Source organism: Gracilinanus agilis, chromosome 6, assembly GCF_016433145.1.
Source record: "Gracilinanus agilis isolate LMUSP501 chromosome 6, AgileGrace, whole genome shotgun sequence".
Taxonomy (NCBI): domain Eukaryota; kingdom Metazoa; phylum Chordata; class Mammalia; order Didelphimorphia; family Didelphidae; genus Gracilinanus; species Gracilinanus agilis.
Window position 1 is genome coordinate 242,442,105 of NC_058135.1, and position 21,859 is coordinate 242,463,963.

At 37.0% G+C, this 21,859-nt stretch overlaps 2 protein-coding genes across 3 annotated transcripts in view; one reads left to right on the top strand and one right to left on the bottom strand.

Annotated features, from left to right (window-relative positions):
• The window catches only part of ARNTL (aryl hydrocarbon receptor nuclear translocator like), a 46,660-nt gene extending 43,939 nt beyond the window's left edge, over positions 1-2,721 (top strand). Inside the window, exons 18-19 of the mRNA XM_044681553.1 lie at positions 1,353-1,455; positions 2,069-2,721. Of these exons, the coding sequence (XP_044537488.1) occupies positions 1,353-1,455; positions 2,069-2,229 (264 nt within the window). The 3' untranslated portion in view covers positions 2,230-2,721. The remainder of the gene's footprint in view (positions 1-1,352; positions 1,456-2,068) is intronic.
• Positions 2,722-3,253: 532 nt separating this feature from the next.
• The window catches only part of BTBD10 (BTB domain containing 10), a 63,022-nt gene continuing 44,416 nt past the window's right edge, over positions 3,254-21,859 (bottom strand). For both annotated transcript variants that reach the window (XM_044680750.1, XM_044680749.1), the window contains exons 4-8: positions 20,952-21,054; positions 17,033-17,153; positions 10,330-10,527; positions 7,858-7,968; positions 3,254-4,372 (exon numbers count right to left, since the gene is read on the bottom strand). In XM_044680750.1, the coding sequence (XP_044536685.1) occupies positions 4,062-4,372; positions 7,858-7,968; positions 10,330-10,527; positions 17,033-17,153; positions 20,952-21,054 (844 nt within the window). In that variant the 3' untranslated portion in view covers positions 3,254-4,061. The remainder of the gene's footprint in view (positions 4,373-7,857; positions 7,969-10,329; positions 10,528-17,032; positions 17,154-20,951; positions 21,055-21,859) is intronic.

The window sequence follows — 21,859 nt, forward strand, 5'->3', positions numbered from 1 at the left end:
TGGTAGGCATTAAGGGAGCCTTACATATTTCTGAGCAGATGGGAGGCATGACAGGCAGACGGAAGAGAGGAGAGAGCCGAGGCAGGAAGGCATATTAGGAATCCAGTGTAGACAGTTCCTCAGTGGCAATTGTGGGAAGAGAGGAGGGATAAGAAGATTCAGAAAGTCCTCTCCATCTCTCCATTTGATGAGGTCTGGGAGGAAGGATCAAAGATTACCTCCCCCAGCCCGTTTCATATATTGGAGACAAAGTGGATCCCATGGCAGAGAAGTCTTCATAAGGAGGACTGTTCAGTTTAGGACACACCAAGGGAGACACAGAATTCAATTTGACAGCTGCTTAAGTGTCCAACTTTGGCAGATGGATGTGGACAAGAACAACAGAGGAGAATTCCCTGCGTGGATTCTTTCTGTTCCACTGGAGGAATACCCAGTTCTAAGCTCAGATCCACTGTGAAGCTCTGTGGGGACAAAGGTGCCTTCCTGGGGGACGTCCATCCAAGAGGAGAAAACGGACACAAAATCATCAGAGCAGAATGCTATGTTCAAGATTAATGCAGCGTAATGGGAGCAACACAGAAAGGGGTTGCTTTATGAGAGGGGTGCAAGTGGAATAGGTACAGGGACAATTCAGCAAAGGTACAGGAGGGGTGGGGGGCACAAGGGGACTTTATGGTCAACAATGATTTGCCATTTGTAAGTCTTTAATTATTTTGAAAAAGGACCAAAGCCAAAGAGACCTCCCCGCCCAGGCATAGAACAGGTACTCCTCCTCAGGGAGCATGTTTAAAGCATCCGCCCCCCAGAAGGGGCCTCTCGTTCCTCACTGCGCCCCTGTCCCTAGCACAGTGCCTGCTTTTGATAAAGGTGAACTCATTGGATGATTCTAGGTCTGAACTCCAGTGTGAAAGAAGCACCCTTCAGGTTCTCCTCTACCTGTTTAAGTGGCCTGAAGATGTAGGAGTGGTTGTGTCATTACTCCCTGTCACTCTGCAAGACAAAGTTGATAATCAACCTAGAAAAGGCTTTACCCACATTCAAAGGCCATCAGAGTGGCCTGCGGACATTTAGTGGTCAGTCTGGGGATTGAGCATCATGTTCTAAGGTATTGTGAATACCCCCTGGAGAATTCTTTAGCACGTCCCAAACCAAATGATAGAGAACCAGTTTTGGAGTGACATTTTTCTCCCTACTAACTTTGGTAACAATTCATTTCAAACTTACCATGAGCAGTCTGGATCCCAAGTTAAGGCTATTTCAGATGGCCTCCTGGCTTTTTCTCAGTGATCATTCTCTCCTTGTGAGTTTTAGGGTTAAATAATGAGAATGCCTATTTTTTCCCCGTTTCATAGATTTTAAATGGAGGAACTCCAGACATTCCTTCTGCTGGCCTCCTACCAGGGCAGATCCAAGACAACCCTGGCTATCCATATTCTGACAGTTCCTCTATTCTTGGTAAGTAGTGTTGATATAAATCTCTCTTCAATAAACCTGGCAAATACAGCAATAGTTTAAGTGGTATAAATTTTTACATAATTAGCTTTTGTCTCCCTGAAGGTGTTTACGTCCCCCCTAATTTTAGCAGAAATTACACCAGTATGAACTAGCTTTGAATCTGGACTGAGACTTGGGGTGGGGAGGGGTGGAGGGTGCACGCACACTTATTATAAACAATGTTCAGTCATTTAACATCTGTTTCAAAAAGAACCTACAGAGCTTCTTTCTTTTCCCCTCTAGGCTGCCTTTCCTTTTATGAATCATAGCCTCTGATTCCCGTTTTTTCTTTCTCCTCTCTAATAGTTCCTTCCCCCTTCTCCTGGATTAATACAAAACTGAATTTTATTTTCAATGTTTCTGGAATTTGCCTGTTCTCTTGAATTTAAGAATTTTATCTTTATCCTAAAATCTTGAGAGAAAAAAGGTCTCCCCACTTCTGCACTAAATAGAAAGAATTTGCCTACAACAGTGGGTTCGGCATAGCAAAAATTTAATGTAGGAAAATTCAACAAAAGTGAATTAAAACCAGAGGAGGTAATTTTGACCATAAATAAATTTCTTTTCTACTCAGGTGAGAACCCCCACGTTGGTATAGACATGATCGATAACGACCAAGGTTCCAGCAGCCCCAGCAATGACGAAGCAGCCATGGCAGTCATCATGAGCCTCTTGGAAGCAGATGCCGGGCTTGGCGGCCCCGTGGACTTCAGTGACTTACCTTGGCCACTTTAAATGTTACTGTACAAGTCGTTTCCGCAACGTCTGCAGTATCAAAGTGCATTATGGGTGGAGTTTGACTGTCTGTGAAGCTTCTTGGATAAAGAGATAATAGCTTTTATGTACAAACTTCATAAAAGCCATCTCAAAGCCATTGATACAAGTCAATCCTACTATGTGTAACTTAAGACAAAGTGGAACTAAAACCGCTACAGTGTTTCTGCATCATTGATTATTGAGCTAGCTGTGAATAGCTTGCATTAATTGTATATTTTGGATTCTGTTCGTGTTGAATTTTTAAATCATTGTGCACAGAAGCATCCTTGGTAGCTTTTATATGCAAACAGTCATTTCAGATGTATGGTGTTTTTACACTACAAAGAGGTCCCCCATGTGGACATTTCTTATACTAATTGTATCATAAAGCCGTTTATTCTTTCTTGTAAGAATCCTTTACTATAAATATGGGTTAAAGTGTAATGTATTAGACAGTTAAATATTTTTAAAATAAATGTCTCCTTTGTTCTATAAAATACTGCTTTTGTAAAACAAGTCATTTGAAAAGAAGACTCCCATGGGACAGGGCTGGAGATAGTTACTCAGCTGTAGGTGCCGCGTACTCACGAAGGACGATTCTCGCGCTCACTATCCCTCTTTACCTCCGTTGTACGCTGCTTAGTCTGTGCTCTCCTTTGGGCTTAAGTTATTCACGGGTTATATTTTCACTAAAATAGAACTACAGTGTTCAAAGAGACATAAATTCTGAAAGCAAAAATAATGCGTCAGGCATTTTAGCATCTACCTTGGAAATGTAAGTTCAGGATTTGGTTCTTAGCATTTCTTTTTCCCCACGAGCGCCCCTACGTAAGGTAACGCTCCAAAGTAGGAGGCGTGTTATTACATGCAAGGTACCGTTTGCATGTCAAAGGCAGGAAATACCATGATGTCATATGTAGCTGATGAACCCTTACACTACCTTAACAGCAATGACCAAGCAAACATCTGCTGATTCTAAGACTTAAAAATCTGGTCAAAAACATGAAAACAACGTAAGTTTATTTCAATGAAAAACTCAAGTTTACAATCATTTAGTAAACAAGAAGTGAACACTTCATTCCTATCCCATGACATTTATGAAAACACCTTGTCAGTAAATAAATATCTGTGAACAGATTAAGGTAAGGCAGACTGGATGATAAAATCACCTCCGCTGTTCACATCCCTGCATGTGACTCACACAAAATGAGTGAAAACCTGCACTGGGAAACAGACTAAACAGCTACTGAATATCATCCTAATCATTCAATGAGCCCAATGGCAAATACTTATTTTGTGCTCACTCCACAGTGGGCAGCAAAACCTACTAACAGACATCAACTGTAACTCCACCTTTTGCTGAAGAGGCTTTGATAGAAGCACTTGTTAAATTTGCATTGTGCATCACAACTATAAAAAATGGCTTTAAGAATTCCACGGAACCACCATTTATAAAGTGCTACTATCAACGTCGTGCTACTGCAGTCTGTCCGGGCTGTGGCCACCGTCTATGGTGAAGGGACACGAGCACCCCTCCTGCCAATCCCACTATTTCTAAACGTGAGAGAACCGTCCAGCATACAAAGAACCAATTTCACAAACCTACTGGTAAACAAATACATTTATAGAAGTGGAACCTCAGGATGTCAGAGTGATACCTTTGGTCTTTTAAAAAAAGTCCACACTGCAACCTCCTAAACACTGGTGTGTGCATTTCACAATGAAGAACAGTGGCATCGCAGTGCTGAAGAATGAGGGCAGCATCACTGGTGAGAGGAGCATGCGAGCATTTGTTGAACGGGCTGCCTCCATCACAGCATTGGACTCTGTCCCTCAGGATCCATCTCATTGCTGCCAGGAGGAGGAGGAATTGGTAGAATATCCAGCTCATCCACCTGCGGCGTCGGGTGCATGACCACCAGCTGGTCCTGGGGAATGTCTGCGGCAGCCGCTGCGAGGTTTGTGATGGACTTACTTTTCACACACTGAAAGTCCACGTGCCGACTTTTTCCTTCCTCCTTCTCCCAGGACATACGAATAAATGGTCTTTGGACATAGTTGTAGATTACTTCTGGGCGGCCACCAGGCCTTTTCTTGACTTTCTCTTTGTAAGTGGGATACCCTGAAGGAAAGATTTTACAAAAATTGATGACATATAGAACATCTTTGAATCTCAAGTTTTCTTCACTTCTAAAATCTTTTCTTGCCTTTATGTTTTGTTATCTATACTTTTAACACAGGTCAGAATAGTAGAGGTATGACGCAGAAAGGCAGCTAGACATACATGAGGTCAGGGGATAAAGGTTTGAATGTAGCCTCACACTATCACTATACAATTGTGGGAAAGCCTCAGAGTTTAACCATCTGTAAAATGAGGATGCCAATACTTGTAATAGCTAAGGTTGACATGAGGAAACGCATAGCAAACCTTAAACTAGTTGCTATTAACAGAAAGTAGGAAGCATTTCTTTTGTAAACTAGCTAGTATATAGTTTTCTCTAGGGTTTTACTTAATGGAGAAAAAAAGAAAAACATGGAAATTTACATTTTAAACAAATGGCCACCTCTTCAATCAAAATCTTGACTTTTTAATGTAAAAGCTTCTCCCTGGTCCCTAGGTTCACTGGGCTATTTATGCGGTAAACCAAGGCAAGAGGTGTCCTGGGGCTATTTATGTGATAAATGCCAAAGAAGTGGGAAAGACAGTAATAAATAGAACCAGAGTTCAGAAGAGGTAACACTTGAAAAAAAAGCTTTTAAGAGATGGGGAAGGATTTAGAAAGGTGGAATGGGTATTTTAGGCAGAGAAAGATATGTTCGTAAGATTAGAGATCTGGAATGAGAAAGCATCTAGCCCAAACCTTTTTTTACCAGAAATGAAGAAAAAGAGGCTCATGGGTCACATGCAGTGCCAGAAGCAGGGTATGAACCAGATACGTGACATCAGATTTGGGCCCCGTTCCCTCATACCATAGTGGAGTATGCTAGGCAATGAGAGTCAGAGCTTATCTACAGCAAATGGTTTATATTCAGGCCAATGGGAAATGACTCATTTTTCATCAGGGGCTACTATGGGGGTGAAGCAAAAATGCCCAGGCTTGGCTTGGCAAGGAATGTACTTGAATCGTAGATGATAGTCAACAAATGAAAAGCTTCCTTTTTCACCAGACTCGGGGTCCATAATAGTGTTACTTCCATAAGAGTCTCTCCAACTCTACCCAAAGACAGGTAAAGGCAAAGTGTTTCAAAAAACTGATTAACGGGCACACAGCTCTAAAATGATCACCTGCTCCAAGCCACCGCTCAGACCATACAAAAATGTACCCTCAGCACAAAACTGGGCTTTCTTTAAATGGAACCATCTACATGTGCACATATAGCAAGAAAACCACACGAGTTTATTTAAATCTCTGTGAGAAAGTTCCCTGGGACAAAGGTCCTGTCTGTACTGTGGTATTTGTCCACTAGATGGCACAGCAAACCTCTCAGCCCCATAAACCCTAGCTTAGCTCTCATCTTGATCCTTTCTGTTGACATTTAAATACCAGTGTAGCCTCTGGTCTCCTTACCTTAAAATAAGGCTTTTGGATTGGATAGCTTCTAAGGTCCCTTCCAGCTCTAATGTTATGAGCCTAAAAAGTTGGGTTTGTTCTGTCAGGTATGGGTGACTTAAAAATAAAAAATAAAAACTGGTCTCTTATGGTAGAAAGAGGAGAAAGAATAAATTGGCCATAATTCCTCACTTATTTAAAAGGAAAAGAAAACCAGTTCCCAAAATACCTTTTTCTCAACACTGCCTAGGTTTCTTGGAACTTGAAAAGTAAGAACTGACTTTAGAGTAGCAGGAAGCAAACCTGTTGCCTCAGTCTTACTTCTTCCATGTTCCAAATGTCTGTCACAGTCAATAAAGTCATCACTTTGATACTCAGAAAAGAATCACCTTCAGGAAAAAAGGATGTTGGGAAGGTAGGAGAGAGGACTGGAGCTGTTTACTGAGGCAATTTTCTGAGGGTTGTATCAAGGTATAATCTTTGTTACAAAGGCAGGTTAAACAAAATCCAAATATTTTGAGGAAGATTTCTTCCTGGAGAAATCTCCAAACTCCTCTACCAATCCACTTGGGGTTTATACTTTAAGGACAACTAGAAAAACAAACCAGAGGGCAAATCGTGCCACTGCAGAACAGCAACTGGAAAATGCAAGTAGTCTCCCCCCACCTCCAGAAGCATGAACAGAAAAGTGAGTGATGAAGTAAGATTTTCCCTAAAGAGCCAATCCAACAAGAGCTCTCAGTATCCACCGAATTCATTTTCTACTAAAAAAAAAAAAAAAAAATTCCTGAAAATAAACTACCTCCTAACTCTAATAGGGATTATGGGACACCAAAGTACAGAATGGCACTGCCTCATACACAATATCCAGGACATACACAGGATCCCTTCCTTACCCTCAGCCCCAAAAAGAAATATTTATGAAAATAATATGACAATAACAATTACAGAAAAACTATTTTTAGAAAAATGCAAAGTGCCTTGCCTTTAAAAACCCTTTTACAGCTGCTAATCGGGCAATATAACACAAATGTGTCTCCACTAGGATACAAAGATGCACCACAAGTGGTAGAGAATAAAGGATCAATTCCATAAGGAAATTTAAACCATCTGAGGTCAAGTGCTGTGTCTGTGGGGCAGTTTTTTTATTTTGAAGAAAGCTCTAAAGAAAAAAAAATGGCTCTCACACCCCTGACACATGCTGCCCAAGACCCTAGGCAGATCACTTCCACTCTCATCATAGCTCAAGGCAAAATTTTTAAGACTAGAGTTGCAGAGAAAGTGCTGATCTGCATTGGTAGAAGGCATTTCCCCAGCTAAGAATTCCCTATACTTATGTAATCACAGGTTCAGTTCCTATATACTTAGTGTGTACTCATCCACGCACATGATGTTTCCCTCCAATAGACAATACACTCCAGGAGAGCCTAGACTTTCATTTTGGTCATTGTCTACCATACTGCTTTCCATAAAGTAGGTGCTCAAAATGAATATTTTGTGAACTGTTAACATTACTAAAACTTCCCCCAGTTCTGCTATATCACTTTATCATTTTTTACCTTCTCTATAATGAGGGAAATGATAATATTTATAATACTAATTGGTACAAAAAAGAAATACTGTCACATTATGGTTATTAGCCTTTCATCAGGTAGAAAGAACAAGAAATCTGAAGTCAGAAGACTATTTACAAATCCTAGCTCCAATACATGCAATATGACTAGAGGTTCTCTGAACCTTAGCTTTCTCAATTATAAAAGAGGATTCATGCTTGTACTACCTTAAAAGTTTGTTGGGAGGAATGTGATTTGTCAAATTTAAAAAGCATTACAAAATCCTACTACGTAGCCATCTGGTTTTTTTTGGAAAATAAGTCTTAATAACAGTAATATAACAGACTTTTATTAAGTTTTCACCCAGGTTTTCAAAGGGGTCTCCTTTTTTTCAACCTGTCTTAACTAAACATATTTAGGACCAAAAAACTTTTCCTTTTCCCTTACCAAAAAATATTTAAATGTTAGAGAGGACCCACTGAGAAAAAATAAACATATCTTACCTTCTATACCCAATCGAATCTTCTTAAGACCTCGCTCCTTCAAAACAGATTTGGCCACATCTCTATTTTCGATGTATTTGAAAAATCTATACAACTTTGTGCTATAAATAACTGGGGACAAAGAGCAAGAGATTTTAAAAATTAGTACCAGAAATAAATCTACATATCTTTTTTACCTTAAATTCATCTTGCTCCACAATCAGCAGGGCCTGATCACCCTAAAACCCCACAAGGGATGCAGTGATGCCAAAGGATGACTAGCCAACATGACAGAAAATAAGTTCAGTAGAGTTAATATACAAGCAAATCTCTATCAGGGTTGAAACCAGAGAAGCTTTGATAATCCATCAGGTTACTGCAGCTTAATACTGAAACCCAATCCATAGAAAAAATAATTCAGTTCTAAAGACATTTTTACAGACCTGACCAAAAAAAAAAAAAGTGTGCGTGTTTCTTTAAAGATAATGGCCAACAGACAAAGACTAAAGCCCTGTCAAACAGGCAGAGTGAAGGACATGTTACAAAGCCATTTAGGTGATCATCCCCAAAGGGTAGAGATAAAACACTTTTCTAGATTTCATGGATTGAGCCACTACTATTATAATTCCCAAGAAGTGTACAGACCCCCAAACTGTTCTCCACCTAGGTGGCCATCCCACTCATTACTGATGTTAAAAGGCAGAATCGAGCAAGTTCTGCCCAGGTTAGTCTGTTTAGGTCAAACAGGCTTTTGCAAAGGACAGACACTCCACTGACAACATGATGAGTCTTCCAAATGTGCTGGGGACTTCAGGGAGTTAGACAGATGGGCCCTCCTCGCCTTCTCTCTTTCAGGTGGAGTTATCTCCCTTAAAAGGTGAACTGCAAAGGTTTTTGCAAAAAAAGAAAGACACGCTCACAAACCAAACACGCTGGTTTATAGGATCCAATTAAAAGGAAAATAATTCAATACTCGCTTCCTCTGGAATAAGTTTTTATCTATTTTTATGTTCTTAAAAATGCTGAAAACTTGAGATATGTCATATCTTCCCAGAATGGATGATACCACAACCACTATCATTTCATAATACTTCCTAATTAGAAGTAAACGGCTGGCAGAACTATCTTCATCTCCTATAAATAAATCCTTTTTGTTTAAAATATCTTCTCAGAGAAAAAGTAAGAATTAAAAGTATCTGGTTGAACTATGGAGAAATACTTTTCAGTATTCACAGTTTAACTTTCTAAAATCTTTGAAAGATGTAAAAATGAAGGGGGGGAACCAACTTCATAGTCAGTAGATGAAGTAATTTCAAACTTTTTCCCCATCCTCTACAAGTGAAAGTTCTGATTTTGAAAAATAACCCCCCCAAATTTTTTAAAAGTATATTTTACTAAAATGCCAGGTTTTTTTAAAAAATATTTTTGTATCACTTTAGTCTTTTTGGTAATGCAGTATTTTGTCCAACGCATGTAGCATGGCATCATAAAAACAAGGTTAGCAGAGATCCCAGGACCAAGGTACATACAGCAATATCAGCTATCTAGTACTACTATTGTTCACAAGAAAGAACACAACACTCATCTGAGCACATCATGCAACAAAAATTCCTTTAGAAACAACATGGCAATTTGTAGTTTTAAACAAAGAAAATATTTTTGAGAATCCCAATAGATTATATCAAACAATATCACAAAGGACTTAAAATGAGAAAACAAAACAAAAACAACCCTTTCCAAAAACCCAAGAGTTTTAGTATCTTTATGCTTCCTGAAACTTGCATTCTAATTTTATTCAGGTTCTGGAAAATTTTTGACTTTTATAAAGCTAGTGATTTGAGTGCCTGACAGGCTCTTCCAAAAAGAACCAAATGAAGATGTTTATAAAAATGAAAATTTCATTGGAATTTCATTTTATTCTGATTTGAGAGAAAACCTTAAGTCATTTCTAGTTTTTGGCAATTTGGCAATGAGTATACCTCATATGTAGTTTATCAAAAATATCAAAAGTTTCATGGGGAGGTGGGAGAGATTAAAAATATATAATTAGAAATAATAGCTAAATGGTTAATTCTTTTTTTTAAATGAATATATTGTCTTTGAAGGGCATAAAAAGATTTAAAAAGTATAAATACTATGATCTTTTAAAGGTATTTGTGGGTCACAATACCATCTACACATGCATAGGTTGTCAAATGAAGCTCCCTCAGACCAAAACTCACTTACACAAGTCCAGTTCATTTAGACTTCTAGGTCAAAGGCCAACTATAATCTACAGTGACCAAAAAGGATTTTAGAAGCAAACCATAACTATCTTTACAAGCTGTTTCCAAGAATTGCTCACTGATAAAGAAGATAGCTGTAATGTGTGATAAAATTCCAAAATAAAAATGTATTATTTTGCTAAATTGAAGTTAAAACCAATATACTAATGATAAGATGACAAATTAACAGCCCTGGTCCACCAGACAAAAGACATCTTTTAATACTTACTCTGTGAATATTCTTCTCCCATCTGTGGTGGGTATTCTTCATCCCAATCAACCACATCATCATCTGTGAGTACTACTATATGACACTCTCTTTCACCACTCTGGGCACTGGCCACCATAAGAGGGAGGATCATTTCCTCTAAATAAAACTCAAATTGTCTACGAGCACCATCATTTGATAATTCATGCATGAGGGCACCTGAAATCAAACCCATAAGAATTTCAAAATTTTGGATGGGTCATGATGAATACATCAGCAATAAGAATAAAAAGACATACTTGTCTCTAAAAAGCCAAACCCTCCCTCCAAGAAGCCTTCACCTCCCCACCCACCCCTTCCTTCTGAGGTTCAGATTTTCCTTCAAAATTAAAAAAACCTCTAATCTTGACAACATTTTCATACTTCTTGATGATGGCATGCAGTTGTATCTGCTTTTCCCTTGTTGAATTATAAAATCAAATTAAGGGCACAGGCAGTTTTCTTTTACCTCTTTATCATCCCAAACACCTAGGAGAGTACATTGTGCTTAATAAATGACTCCCAGTCCGCCTGATTATTTATTAGTGACACTATCACTGGGGAAGATTAGAAAAGTGGAAACCTAGATGCAAAGCCAAGAAGGTCTGGGCTCAAGTCTCACCTTTGAAAAAAAACTGGTTATGTGAACCTGGCCACGTCATTTAACTTCTCAGTGCTAAAATGCTAAGCTGGGCAACTGTCAAATAGTACTGGGAGTTTCCTCCTCCAGAAGTTCCCTATACCTATATAATTGAGTTTAATACCTATCTTTCTTATTGATTCCTGTCAGCCAAATACAGGCTATTTTTGTGGAGGCATTACCTACTGACAAAAACTTGAGTAAGAAAAGAAGTTTTTGTATAAAAATAAACAGGGGATTGCCGAGTAGCTCAGTGGATTGAGAGCCAGGCCTAAAGACAAGAGGTCCTAGGTTCAAATCTGACCTCAGACACTTCCTAGCTATGTGAAGCTGGGCAGGTCACTTAATCCCCATTGCCTAGTCCTTACCACTCTTCTTCCTTAGAACCAATAGCTGGTAGTGATTCTAAAGTGGAAGGGTAAGGGTTAATAAAATAAAATAAAATAGACATTTTTCAATACGTACTATTAACTCAAATTATTTACACTAGAAGATGCTATAGATTCTCAAGTTTTATATCACCATTACTCCTTTTCTACCTCCTCAGGAATCCACCCAGAAAGAGCACCAAAAAAACACTAGAAGAAGGGGGTAAGTTTGGGAGTAAGAAAGTAAAAGACAGAATAAAATAAGAGAATATGTTGTCAAGTTCAAGAGTAAGAAAAGTAAGCTTATTTATAGACAAAATAAACTATTCAGCAAAGGGGATGGCATACAATCCTACTTCATTAGTACAGTCATAACATACTGCAATTACTAGTAAGGGATGAAGTTTTTACTAGAAAGCCAGAAAAGATTACAAAAATTAGGACTTGACCATTCCAGCCTCCAAGGAAATGAAGTAAAAGGAGGCCTAAAGATCCTCTGGCCTGAGTCCCTCACCCACAGGAAGCCAAAGGCCTAGGCAGACTTAAAGTGAGGACTTTTCTAAAACTCTCCTCCTTAGTAAATGGGGAACACAGAATAAGGAGAATTTCCCCCACATTACAGAGACATAAGGGAAGGTATAATTCAGCAGAGAGCTTTCTTTCCCATCAAAGAGGAATCTAAGTTTCAAATATGATAGATCAAGGACCAAAAGGAAGAGGCCCTGGGGAAAGACTTTCATTAGCTCTCTCTTTAGCTGCCAGTCTTCTAAAAATTGCCCCTTTTACATTTCTTTATTTTGCAAGTTCACAACAATGAGAATTCTGGAAAAGGAAAGTCTTTGTTAATAGGTTCAAAGCATTTTGTCTAAGTAGTAAGGAGCAGAAAGTAAGAGAAATGAATGTCAGGTAACTGCCTGTAGTTTTGTAAAATATTCACGGGAATCACCAAACGCTCTCTGACCTTTTTTACCAACCTTTAATCTCATAGTTAGCTGATGACATTATCAGGCTGGACCAACAAAGACAGCAAAGTTCTGTTAGAAAGGAAGTTTTTGACAAAAGCAAAGGATAAAGTAAGGTGAGTAGGAGGGAAATAAGGAAAAAACATAAAAGGAGGTTAGGCAACAAAAATCAACTATTTGCAAAATCAACAGAGTGCAGTGGGGTAGGGAGGGGGTGGGGAGTTGGTGGTATGGTGGAGATAGGTAAAAGTAGTCCCTAGAATGGGCATAAATCAGTAATCTGATTTCTATATAGAATGACTTACTTTCAACAACTCCTTTTTCTCTATTCAAAGGGAGCTTGCCTAGAAAGAAAACTAAAAGTGCTACTAGGGGGAAAAAAAAGGCAGGGGTGGAGGGGAATTATTTGCAAATTTCATGAGAAAAGTTTGTTTGGTTTAGTTTTTTTTCTATTAATATATTTACTACTGTACAGAAGAACTAGGGAAGGATTCTAAAAGAAATGACTATTTTTTCTTAAACTAGTTGCCAATTATTTCCAGATCACTGTGTTACAGAAGAGGTAGAATACTTTAATAAGACTTTTTTGCATCCTCTATTACTATAGGGAAAACTAAATTAAGAATGGAATTGTGGTTTGTAAATAAGATTTAGTGTCTAGAAATATATTAGCTGGAAAATAAATCCTGGTTTCTTTACCATAGAATTGATTTAATAAGATCTGGTTTAATCTGTATTTGTTCCTAACAGCTTAGTAAAATCTTAGATGTCTAAATTTTGATATATACAAGAAAATTCAAAAGTGTAAAAAATAACAGCATAAAAATAATTATGGATGAATATAGTAACAGATATGTCAAAAGGAAAAAAAAACACACTTGTCAAAGGAGATAAGGAAAGTGCATCCCAATTAAAAGCAAGGTATTGTAATAATAGCCAGTCACTACACATATGTATAGCAACTCTGTTTTACAAAAATATCTCATATACAAATAAAATGATCTTGCTTTAGAAGGCAAGGGCTGGGAATACTATTGTGCTATAAGAAATAATGAACAGAATGATTTCAGAAAGAACTAGAAAGACCTATAGGAAGTGATGCAGAGTGAAATAAGAAGAACCAGGAGATCATTAGACACAGTAACTCCAATACTGCGGAACAAATGTGATAAACTTTGCTGCCTACAGCAATGTAATGACCCTGGACAATTCTGAGAGATTTATGACAAAGAATGCTATCTACCTCCAAAGAAAGAACTATGGGAGTAGAAATGCAGATGAAACATATGATTTATCACTTGTTTATTTGGGTATATAATTTGGGGTTTTGGTTTTTAAGATTATTCACTTAGAAAAATGAATAATATGGAAATATTTTTTGTGATAATACTTGTATAATCCAGACTGAATTGCTTGTCAGCTCTGGGACGGGGAAAGGAAGGGATCATAAGACTTTGGAAAACATATGGAAATTTGTTAATAAAATAAAAAATGTTAAAGTTAAAAGAGAGAGGAGAGAGAGAGAGAGAGAGAGAGAGAGAGAGAGAGAGAGAGAGAGAGAGAGAGAGAGAGAGAGAGAGAGCGCGAGCGCACTAAAAGAGAATAAAGAATTACTTAGATGATCTCAGTCTCCTTTGCTGGCTCTAACCAAAGGTGTCCCACTTGATGATCTCCATTGTAAAAATTTAAATTTAGGTTTTATGCTAAATATGAGAATTCTAAAGTAATATTGTGATCTCCAATTTAAAAATATTATAGCTTAAGTCAAAATGACTTTTAGCAGCTTTATTTACAGAGGTAGAAAGAGTGAAAGTACGAAAATATAGATAAAGAGCCAGAAAGTACTGCCTAGACTAGTGAAGGCAAACAGATGATGCACGGCCGCATGCGGCTGCATACAAAGAAGTATGGGGCCACGTGCCGAGGATGAAACATTTGCTGTAGTGTAGTGACACTCTGTGCACTATAGATGACAATTCTACCTATATTAATTTACCTATTTTGGTTTATTAAATACAGTTATATATTACAATTATACGTTTTTGTTATTTAAACTATAAATATGGCGAAATTATGTTTGTTTTTTCTCGAAGTGGCACACTGAGTTATGCTCAATTTTTTGGCGAATTTTGACACACCAAGCTCAAAAGGTTGCTCATCACTGGCCTAGCCACTGTGTAATTAGGAATCACTTCTGACTGGGTCATGTACTCCCTGGACCCCTATCTTTTGAGTCTTCATACCTTTTACTCCCCCGCAACCAGGTGAATCTTCAATTCAGTGATACTGGCACTGTTCCACAAATGGCATTTTATCTGATTGTCTTCCATATCTGGAATGCTTTCCCTCCTCAAATCTAAAAGTCCCAACTAAAATCTCATCTTCCATAGGATGCTGCATTTCCCAACACCTTTTTATTCTAATGCTTTCTGTCTCTCAATTATTTCTCCTTTATCCTGCATAGAGCACATCTGTGCATATTTGTTAGATCACTATCACTCATTTTAGATTATAAGCTCCTCAAGGGTAACTATCTTTTGCTTCTTTTTGAATCCCCTGGCCTTAGCATAGTGCCTAGTACATGGCAAGTACTTAAATGATTACTGACTGATCAATCTACTCATTTTATGGATGAAGAAATAAGCTCTCAAGTGGCAAGTGTCTTGTCCAAGATCATCAGACCAGTCAGTAACAGACTAAGGAACAGGAAAATATCAGAGTTTTCAGTGTTTCTTTGGCTATAATTTAATTTGTATTTAAATGTAAAAATGAAATTATTATATTCAGATGAATACTTGTAAGACTGAAAATTAGTTACTCTCTGCATATGCAATATTTAAAAATAATTTTTGATAGGAATTGCACAGAGAGAGCGGGAAAGAGAGAGAGAAGAGAGAGTGCAAGCATGCCATTTCTTTTGTAGTTAGGCATTCCTTTCTATTTAAGCACTGCAGATCCAGTGAAGCCTACCTAACAACCCTAGAAGTATGGCTGACCAGAATTTGGGCGTTTTTTCATTTTGTTTTCAGTAAAACAAACAAACAAAAAGCTTTTTAAAAATAGAAGAAATGAGTTTATAGGCCAAGAGGACCCAACTACCTACAACTTCTGAATTTATAAAAACAAACAAAAAAACTGGGCCACATTTGGGTTCACTGGATTCTGTTTTTTGTTTTTTTTTAAGACCCTTACCTTCCATCTTAGAATCAAAACTGTGTATTGGTTCCAAGGCAGAAGAGTGGTAAAGGCTAGGCAATGAGGGTTAAGTGACTTGCCCAGGGTCACCCAGCTAGGAAGTGTCTGAGGCCATATTTGAACCCAAGACTTCCCATCTCTAGGTCTGGCTCTCAGTCTACTGAGCCACCCAGCTGCCCCCTCACTGGATTCTTTTAAAGTACATTTCCTTTTATGAAAACACTGAAACCAAAGCTTAGAACCACTATCAGTAATGAAGACTTGAGTCAGAACCTAGATACACTACACTTTTGGTGTCCCGACAATTAAATAACCAGTACTTTTATGGACAGTATCAAAATCTATTATTGAATAATGCTAGACTTTCAGTTATTGTATTTTTGTCAAATTAATGTTGATTTATACTGATTTTGATCACTTTATTTTAATTACATCTGGTTGTAAAACTAATAATCCCTTTGCTGTTTTCAACAAAAAAGTTTTATCTCTGGGTTTCAGTTTCCTTATCTGTAAAAAAAAAATAAAGTGATCATGTCTAGGTTCATTTCTACTTCTAAAGCTAAAGCTTTATTAATATTATGAAAAATGAAATTTTACATGTGAAGCTAAATTTATCTGCAATATATTCCTTAAATAAATAGTAAAGATTATATTGAGTCCTAAAACTGTACACACCCAGTTGATCCAGCAGGCAGAAGGCTGCTAAAATTTTTAGCCCCAGCAATTTTGAAAGACTGAATTATAGTGAGATCCCATCTGGTATTACCAAAGCCAGGAAGAGCTGTGTTTCAGACATATTTGTAATACCTGCTGGCTGTGTGATCCTGGGCAAGGCTCTTACTCACACACTCCCCCATCCTTACCCCCAAAGTGCTGTAAGCCCCTTTCTCTTAACAATAAGCTGCAAAAAAGTGGCTGACTTGCAGTAGTAGAGGAAATTTCCTTATCTGGGAGTCCCTCATACCAATGAAATCACAGGCCTAGCCCCTACCCTACAATCTATATTGACAAAATATGCATGTACAGCAAAAAAACTCTTGAAATATGAAAGAATTTTGGTGGAACTTTGGGCCAGACACATCCATGTGCTATTTAAGCTGAATTTCAAACGGCAATTTCACATGGCAGATAATAGCAGTGATTGGCCTTTTAAAAATCTTTAGAAGATCATGTATATCATAGCCTATAATTAAGAATGTAAGCTTTTTTTAAATTCCAACAAGTTTAAGTAACTTGTCCAGGGTAACACAAGCCAATAAGTGGCTAAGGCTGGATTTGAACTCAGATCTTTCTCATTCTAGGCCCAGGACTCTTATCTACTGTATAATCAACTGCCCCAAGAATATTAACTTTTACAAATTTCAAAGTTCGAAAATTGCACAAAGACCCCGAAGACCCTAAGTTGGGTCTATTTAAATATTCTGTTGAGTTAAGGAATGCTTTTCTTTCAAATATATTATAGCCCTCCTTAAAAACAATCACCAGTTTCTATACAGATTTTTTTTCAGATATGTACTTACTGAGATCTCTACATTTTATAGTACTATATTCAAAAGAGATACAAAGATAGTCACACGCTTCTCTTAGCTCAGGAATAGAGATGCCATCAGGACAACGAATTATTCCAGTCTTGTAGTAATCCTGAAAAAAAAATTACCAATAAAGAATAAGCAAAATATCTAGTAGCCAAAACCACAGCAGCCCTGGAGTTAGTAATATTATTTCTAGAAGTAAAAGTATGGAGAAAGGGATATACCACTGACATTCATCAAATGTTCACCAAATACCTAGTATTATGCTCAGATCTCAGAATTAAGCATTTATTAAGTGACTACTAAATACAAGATGCTATAGGTTCTTGGGATACATACAAAATCAGCAATCACTGACCTCAAGAATTTGTAATCCAGTAAGATAGAAATGACGTCTAGAAATATGTATTACAAAACAGTGAGACAATATGCTCTCAGAAAACTTGAGGAAGCAAGATCCCAATTTGTCTTTTGTATAATGCCTTAAATAAAGTGGTCTCAATTTCAAGATAACTGTTCCAAAGTTATAAAAATAAAATCTATTCCTCAATTCACACATGACAAATGAATCTGAACAGGCGTGTTGAGGGAAGAAATCCAAGCTATCCATACCACAGATCATACATTTTCCCAGCAGCATTTTTTTTAAAAAACCCAATTTATTATTAAGAGAAATGAAAAATAAAGCAAATCTGATGTTCTACCTCACACTCATCAGACTGGTAAAGTTGACCAAAAAAAAAAAAAAAAGACAAGTGTTGAAGGAGCTGTAGGGGAAATGGAATATTAATGCATTCTTGGTAAAGTAATTCTGGAACACATCTGGACCTCTACTCCAATAGTTAGTAAACCGAGTATGCCTTTTGATACAGTTTTACTATACTGTGACTATACATACCCCAAAAAGATTAAAGAAAGAGGTCAATATTCCTCCTTGATGTACAAAAAGATTTATAGCAGTTATTTTGGTAGCAGAAAAGAATTGGAAATGAAGGGGATTGCCTATCAAAGAGGGAATGGCTGGACAAATTATGGTATGTGAATGTACTGGAACAGTATAATGCTGTAAGAAGTAAGAAAACAGTTTTGGAGAAGCCTAGAAAGATTTCTATGAACTAATGAAGTGTGAAATAAGCAGAACTAATTTATACTATGATATATTCAAAGTTTAGGAAACAAAGACACAAGGGAAAAATTTGGGAAATTATAGAACCTATCCGGGTTATTACTTTTTGTAGTCCAAACTTGGTTTTAGCATGGCACATATTGAGGAAAGAAGTATATGATAATAACTGACAAATTAGAAACAAAGTAGGTGTTTGCTGGGGAACAGCTAAACAAAGTAGGGACAGTAATAAATTATATTATTAAGAAATGATGAATATAATGATTACAGAGACATATGGAAGGTCTTATCAGATTGGAAACAGAGTGAAATAAGCAGATAAGAAAACAACATAAATAAAACCTACAATAATTTAAATGAAAAGAACAACCACAAACAAAAGAGAATGCTACAAAATTATAAAGAAAAAGCATGATCCCCAAAAAAGATGTAAGAAAAGATATCCTCACTCCACTTCTTTGCAGAAGATTCACAAGTATAACATTGCATATACATTCACACATAATACTGATTTGTTGGTTTGTTTCTTCTTCCTCTTTTTCTTTTAAAAAATGTTATTTGTTATATGGAATTGCTTCCTGAGAAAGAGAAAGAAGAAAAGGGAGAAGGAAAGGGGATAGACACTAGGAGAAATTGGGGTGATGTAAAAACAAAAGACAAAAATTAGTTTTTAGAAAAATCAAAAGTTTAAGAAAGGTAGGTAGGTAGATAACTAAGTTGTGGAGGGCCTTGAAAGCCATTACAAAGGGTTTTGAGCAGAAAGAAGGACATAATTAGATCTAGGAGTAAGACTATTTTTTCTAGAAGTAAGAGAATATATGTGGAAAGGTTTGTTAGGAGACTGCTGTAAAAATCCAAGCAAGTGGTATAATGAGTGTCTATGCTAGAATAGAGGCAACAGAGATAGAGAGAGGAAAAAGCCTTGGGTGATATGTTGAGATGAGGGTGGAAAAAAACTGAGTCACTGGATATAAGGGGTGAAGAAAGAGAAGGCATAGCCAAAGAAAAGGGCATGGTTTCAAACAAGAGAGAAGAAAAGAGGATCACCCTCTTTAAGTGGTCCTGAATAAAACAAAAAGCCTGTGAAGATAGAGAAGAAACAGGGAAAAATCAAGAGCTTATCGTCACAGAAGACAAGGAAAAAGTATCATGAAGAATGATTTAGTGACCAATGTTGGAGAACCTTTTCGAGTTCGTATGCCCCAAACTGCAACAAGCTGCCTTGAGTCCCCAGCATTACCATAGACAGGGGAGGGAGGAAGTGCTTGCATTGGGTGGCTGGGTGGAGGGGTGGGGGATGTGAACATTGTCCTGGGGCACTGTGGAGAGGGGGAACGGAGGAAGAGCAGTCCCTTCCAGAACACTAGGGTACATGTGCCATGCCTATGCCAACACAGATTTAATAAATAAAACATCAAGGGCAATGAGGATTAGGGAATTATAAAAATCACTGGTTTAATCACTAGGAAATCACTGGTAATGTTTAAGGTAATCATTTCAGTAAGAGTGGTGAAGACTGAGAAGCAAGTATGGTGGCAAAGAAGTATAGGTATGGAGCATGGACAACTTTTTTCCAATTAATAACAAATTTTTTCCAATTAATGAAAACATGGAGAGGATGGAGATGGCATAATAGGTAACCATGATAGAACAGTCAAGGGAAACTTTCTTTTCAAGGCCTGGAGAATCCTAAATATATGTGTAGACAAACAGAAAGAGTCATCAAGAGAAGAGAGATTGACAATTATGAAAGAATAAGGAGATGATAAAGAGACAAGGGTATAATGCAGAGTAAGGATTAATCCAAAGAGCAAAAGTATCTCTTCATCTGAAACAACAAAAAAGAGAATGAGTAATGAGTCCAAGGAATAAAGAGGTTCAGGTAAAGAGAATTCCAATTCAGTGGTCTCAATCTTCTCTGTGAAATTAGAGGCTCAATCATTCTGCTAGATACAAGTCTGGGAACATTGGAATTGAGGAAACAGTTGCCATGTAAAGGGATAGCAGAGTTGGAAAGGAAAACTTTGTCTTCGGATTCCTGTGCCAAGGAGTCTTTGTATGTTAATTCTTTTTCTCAAAATGCTGGCCTGCCAGAACCATTAATTATGCTTCCTAACAGATTAGGAATTAACAGCTCATTTGAAAAAAAAGGAAAAAATTTTAAATTGTAAAATGTTGAAATTATTTACAAAGCTGAATCATCATGGAATTAAAATTACAAATAGGGAAATCAGTCAAACTAAATTGATTTTTTCTAACAAAATACATGTTGGCAAGTGAATTTTGAAAGTTGAGTGTAAAAATCTGACTCTCACTCCCTCCTCCTTGTATCTCTGACCTCATTTTACACCTCTGGGCAGCTGTTTCCTCATCTGTAAAATAAGGATTTGGAGGAGATATCTATGGTCACCTTTTAACTATAAAATTCTTCAATTTCTCCACAACCTTCTATTTTCTTGTCTCAAAAGAAGTTATACATAAATCACAGGTAATCTTCTGTTCATCCTTATGTAAAAATTTATTTGAGGAAAGTTGTCAATACATATAACCTCAAAATATACTTAGTTGAATGAAGCTGTAAGGAACAAAAAATTATGCAAAGTAGAATTTTTCTCCCCACCCAAACCTCCACCCAAAAAGGTCACTTTGCAAAATTTTTAATGTTCCTTTTTCTTGTTAAAAAGATTAAAAATGGTACCCAAATAGGATGCATTATCTAACTGTACCTATAGTTTTATGGCCCCATTACTTATTCAATGAACCTGAAAACTTAACACTCACCAAGATAGCTCGAAATACAGTAGAACCAATTCCCTCTGCTACTTCATACTCTCCTTTCTCATTAGGGCGTGTGAAGTTATGTTCTCTGCCAGATCCAAACATCCTATCATGTAAAATAATGTAGATAAATCAAAATTTCTTCCCAGTGGAATAAAAAAAATTGAAAGTTAAAAAGATTTCTCTTTACTCTAAAATGCAAATATATTAAATATCATTGAATTAGCTGTGGAATTTTCTGTAGAATATTTTGACAAGTAATAAAGAACAAAAACGGAAATGAAAATATAATAATCTTATCTATTAGTTTTTAGAAAATCAACTATGCAATATAATACACATGTTCTCAAGAATTTCCTTCTAATTTTCATAGGCAAACTGTTGGATCCACAGGAGGGAACAGAAAACAAATTTTTTTTTTAAATCCTAAAGCTGCTACCTCATAAATCCAGCAGTTTATTTCAATAATATAGATAGCAGGGGGCAGCTAGGTGGCTGAGAGTGGATTGAGACAGGATGTCCTAGGTTCAAATCTGGCCTCATATACTTCCTGTGTAACCCTGGACAAGTCACTTAGCCTCCACTGCCTAGCCCTTACTACCTCTTCTACCTTCGAACCAATACTAATTGATTCTAAGATGGAAGATAAGAGTTTTTATTTTTAAAAATAATAATCATGATACAGATAACAATCCACCCATTAAACTTTGCAGAAATGCGAGGAAGAGCAGAAGAGCTGACTAGAGGGTACAATTTTTTTTAAAATCCCTTTCCATAATCTTCCTTTAAAACTGCTAGTCTTATAAAAGAATAAATAATAATAAATTGCATATAACAGGTGTTATTTTTAAAAATGATGAAGGCAGATATTATAAGGGAAATTAGTGTTTTTATTAAAGCCATGTTGATAG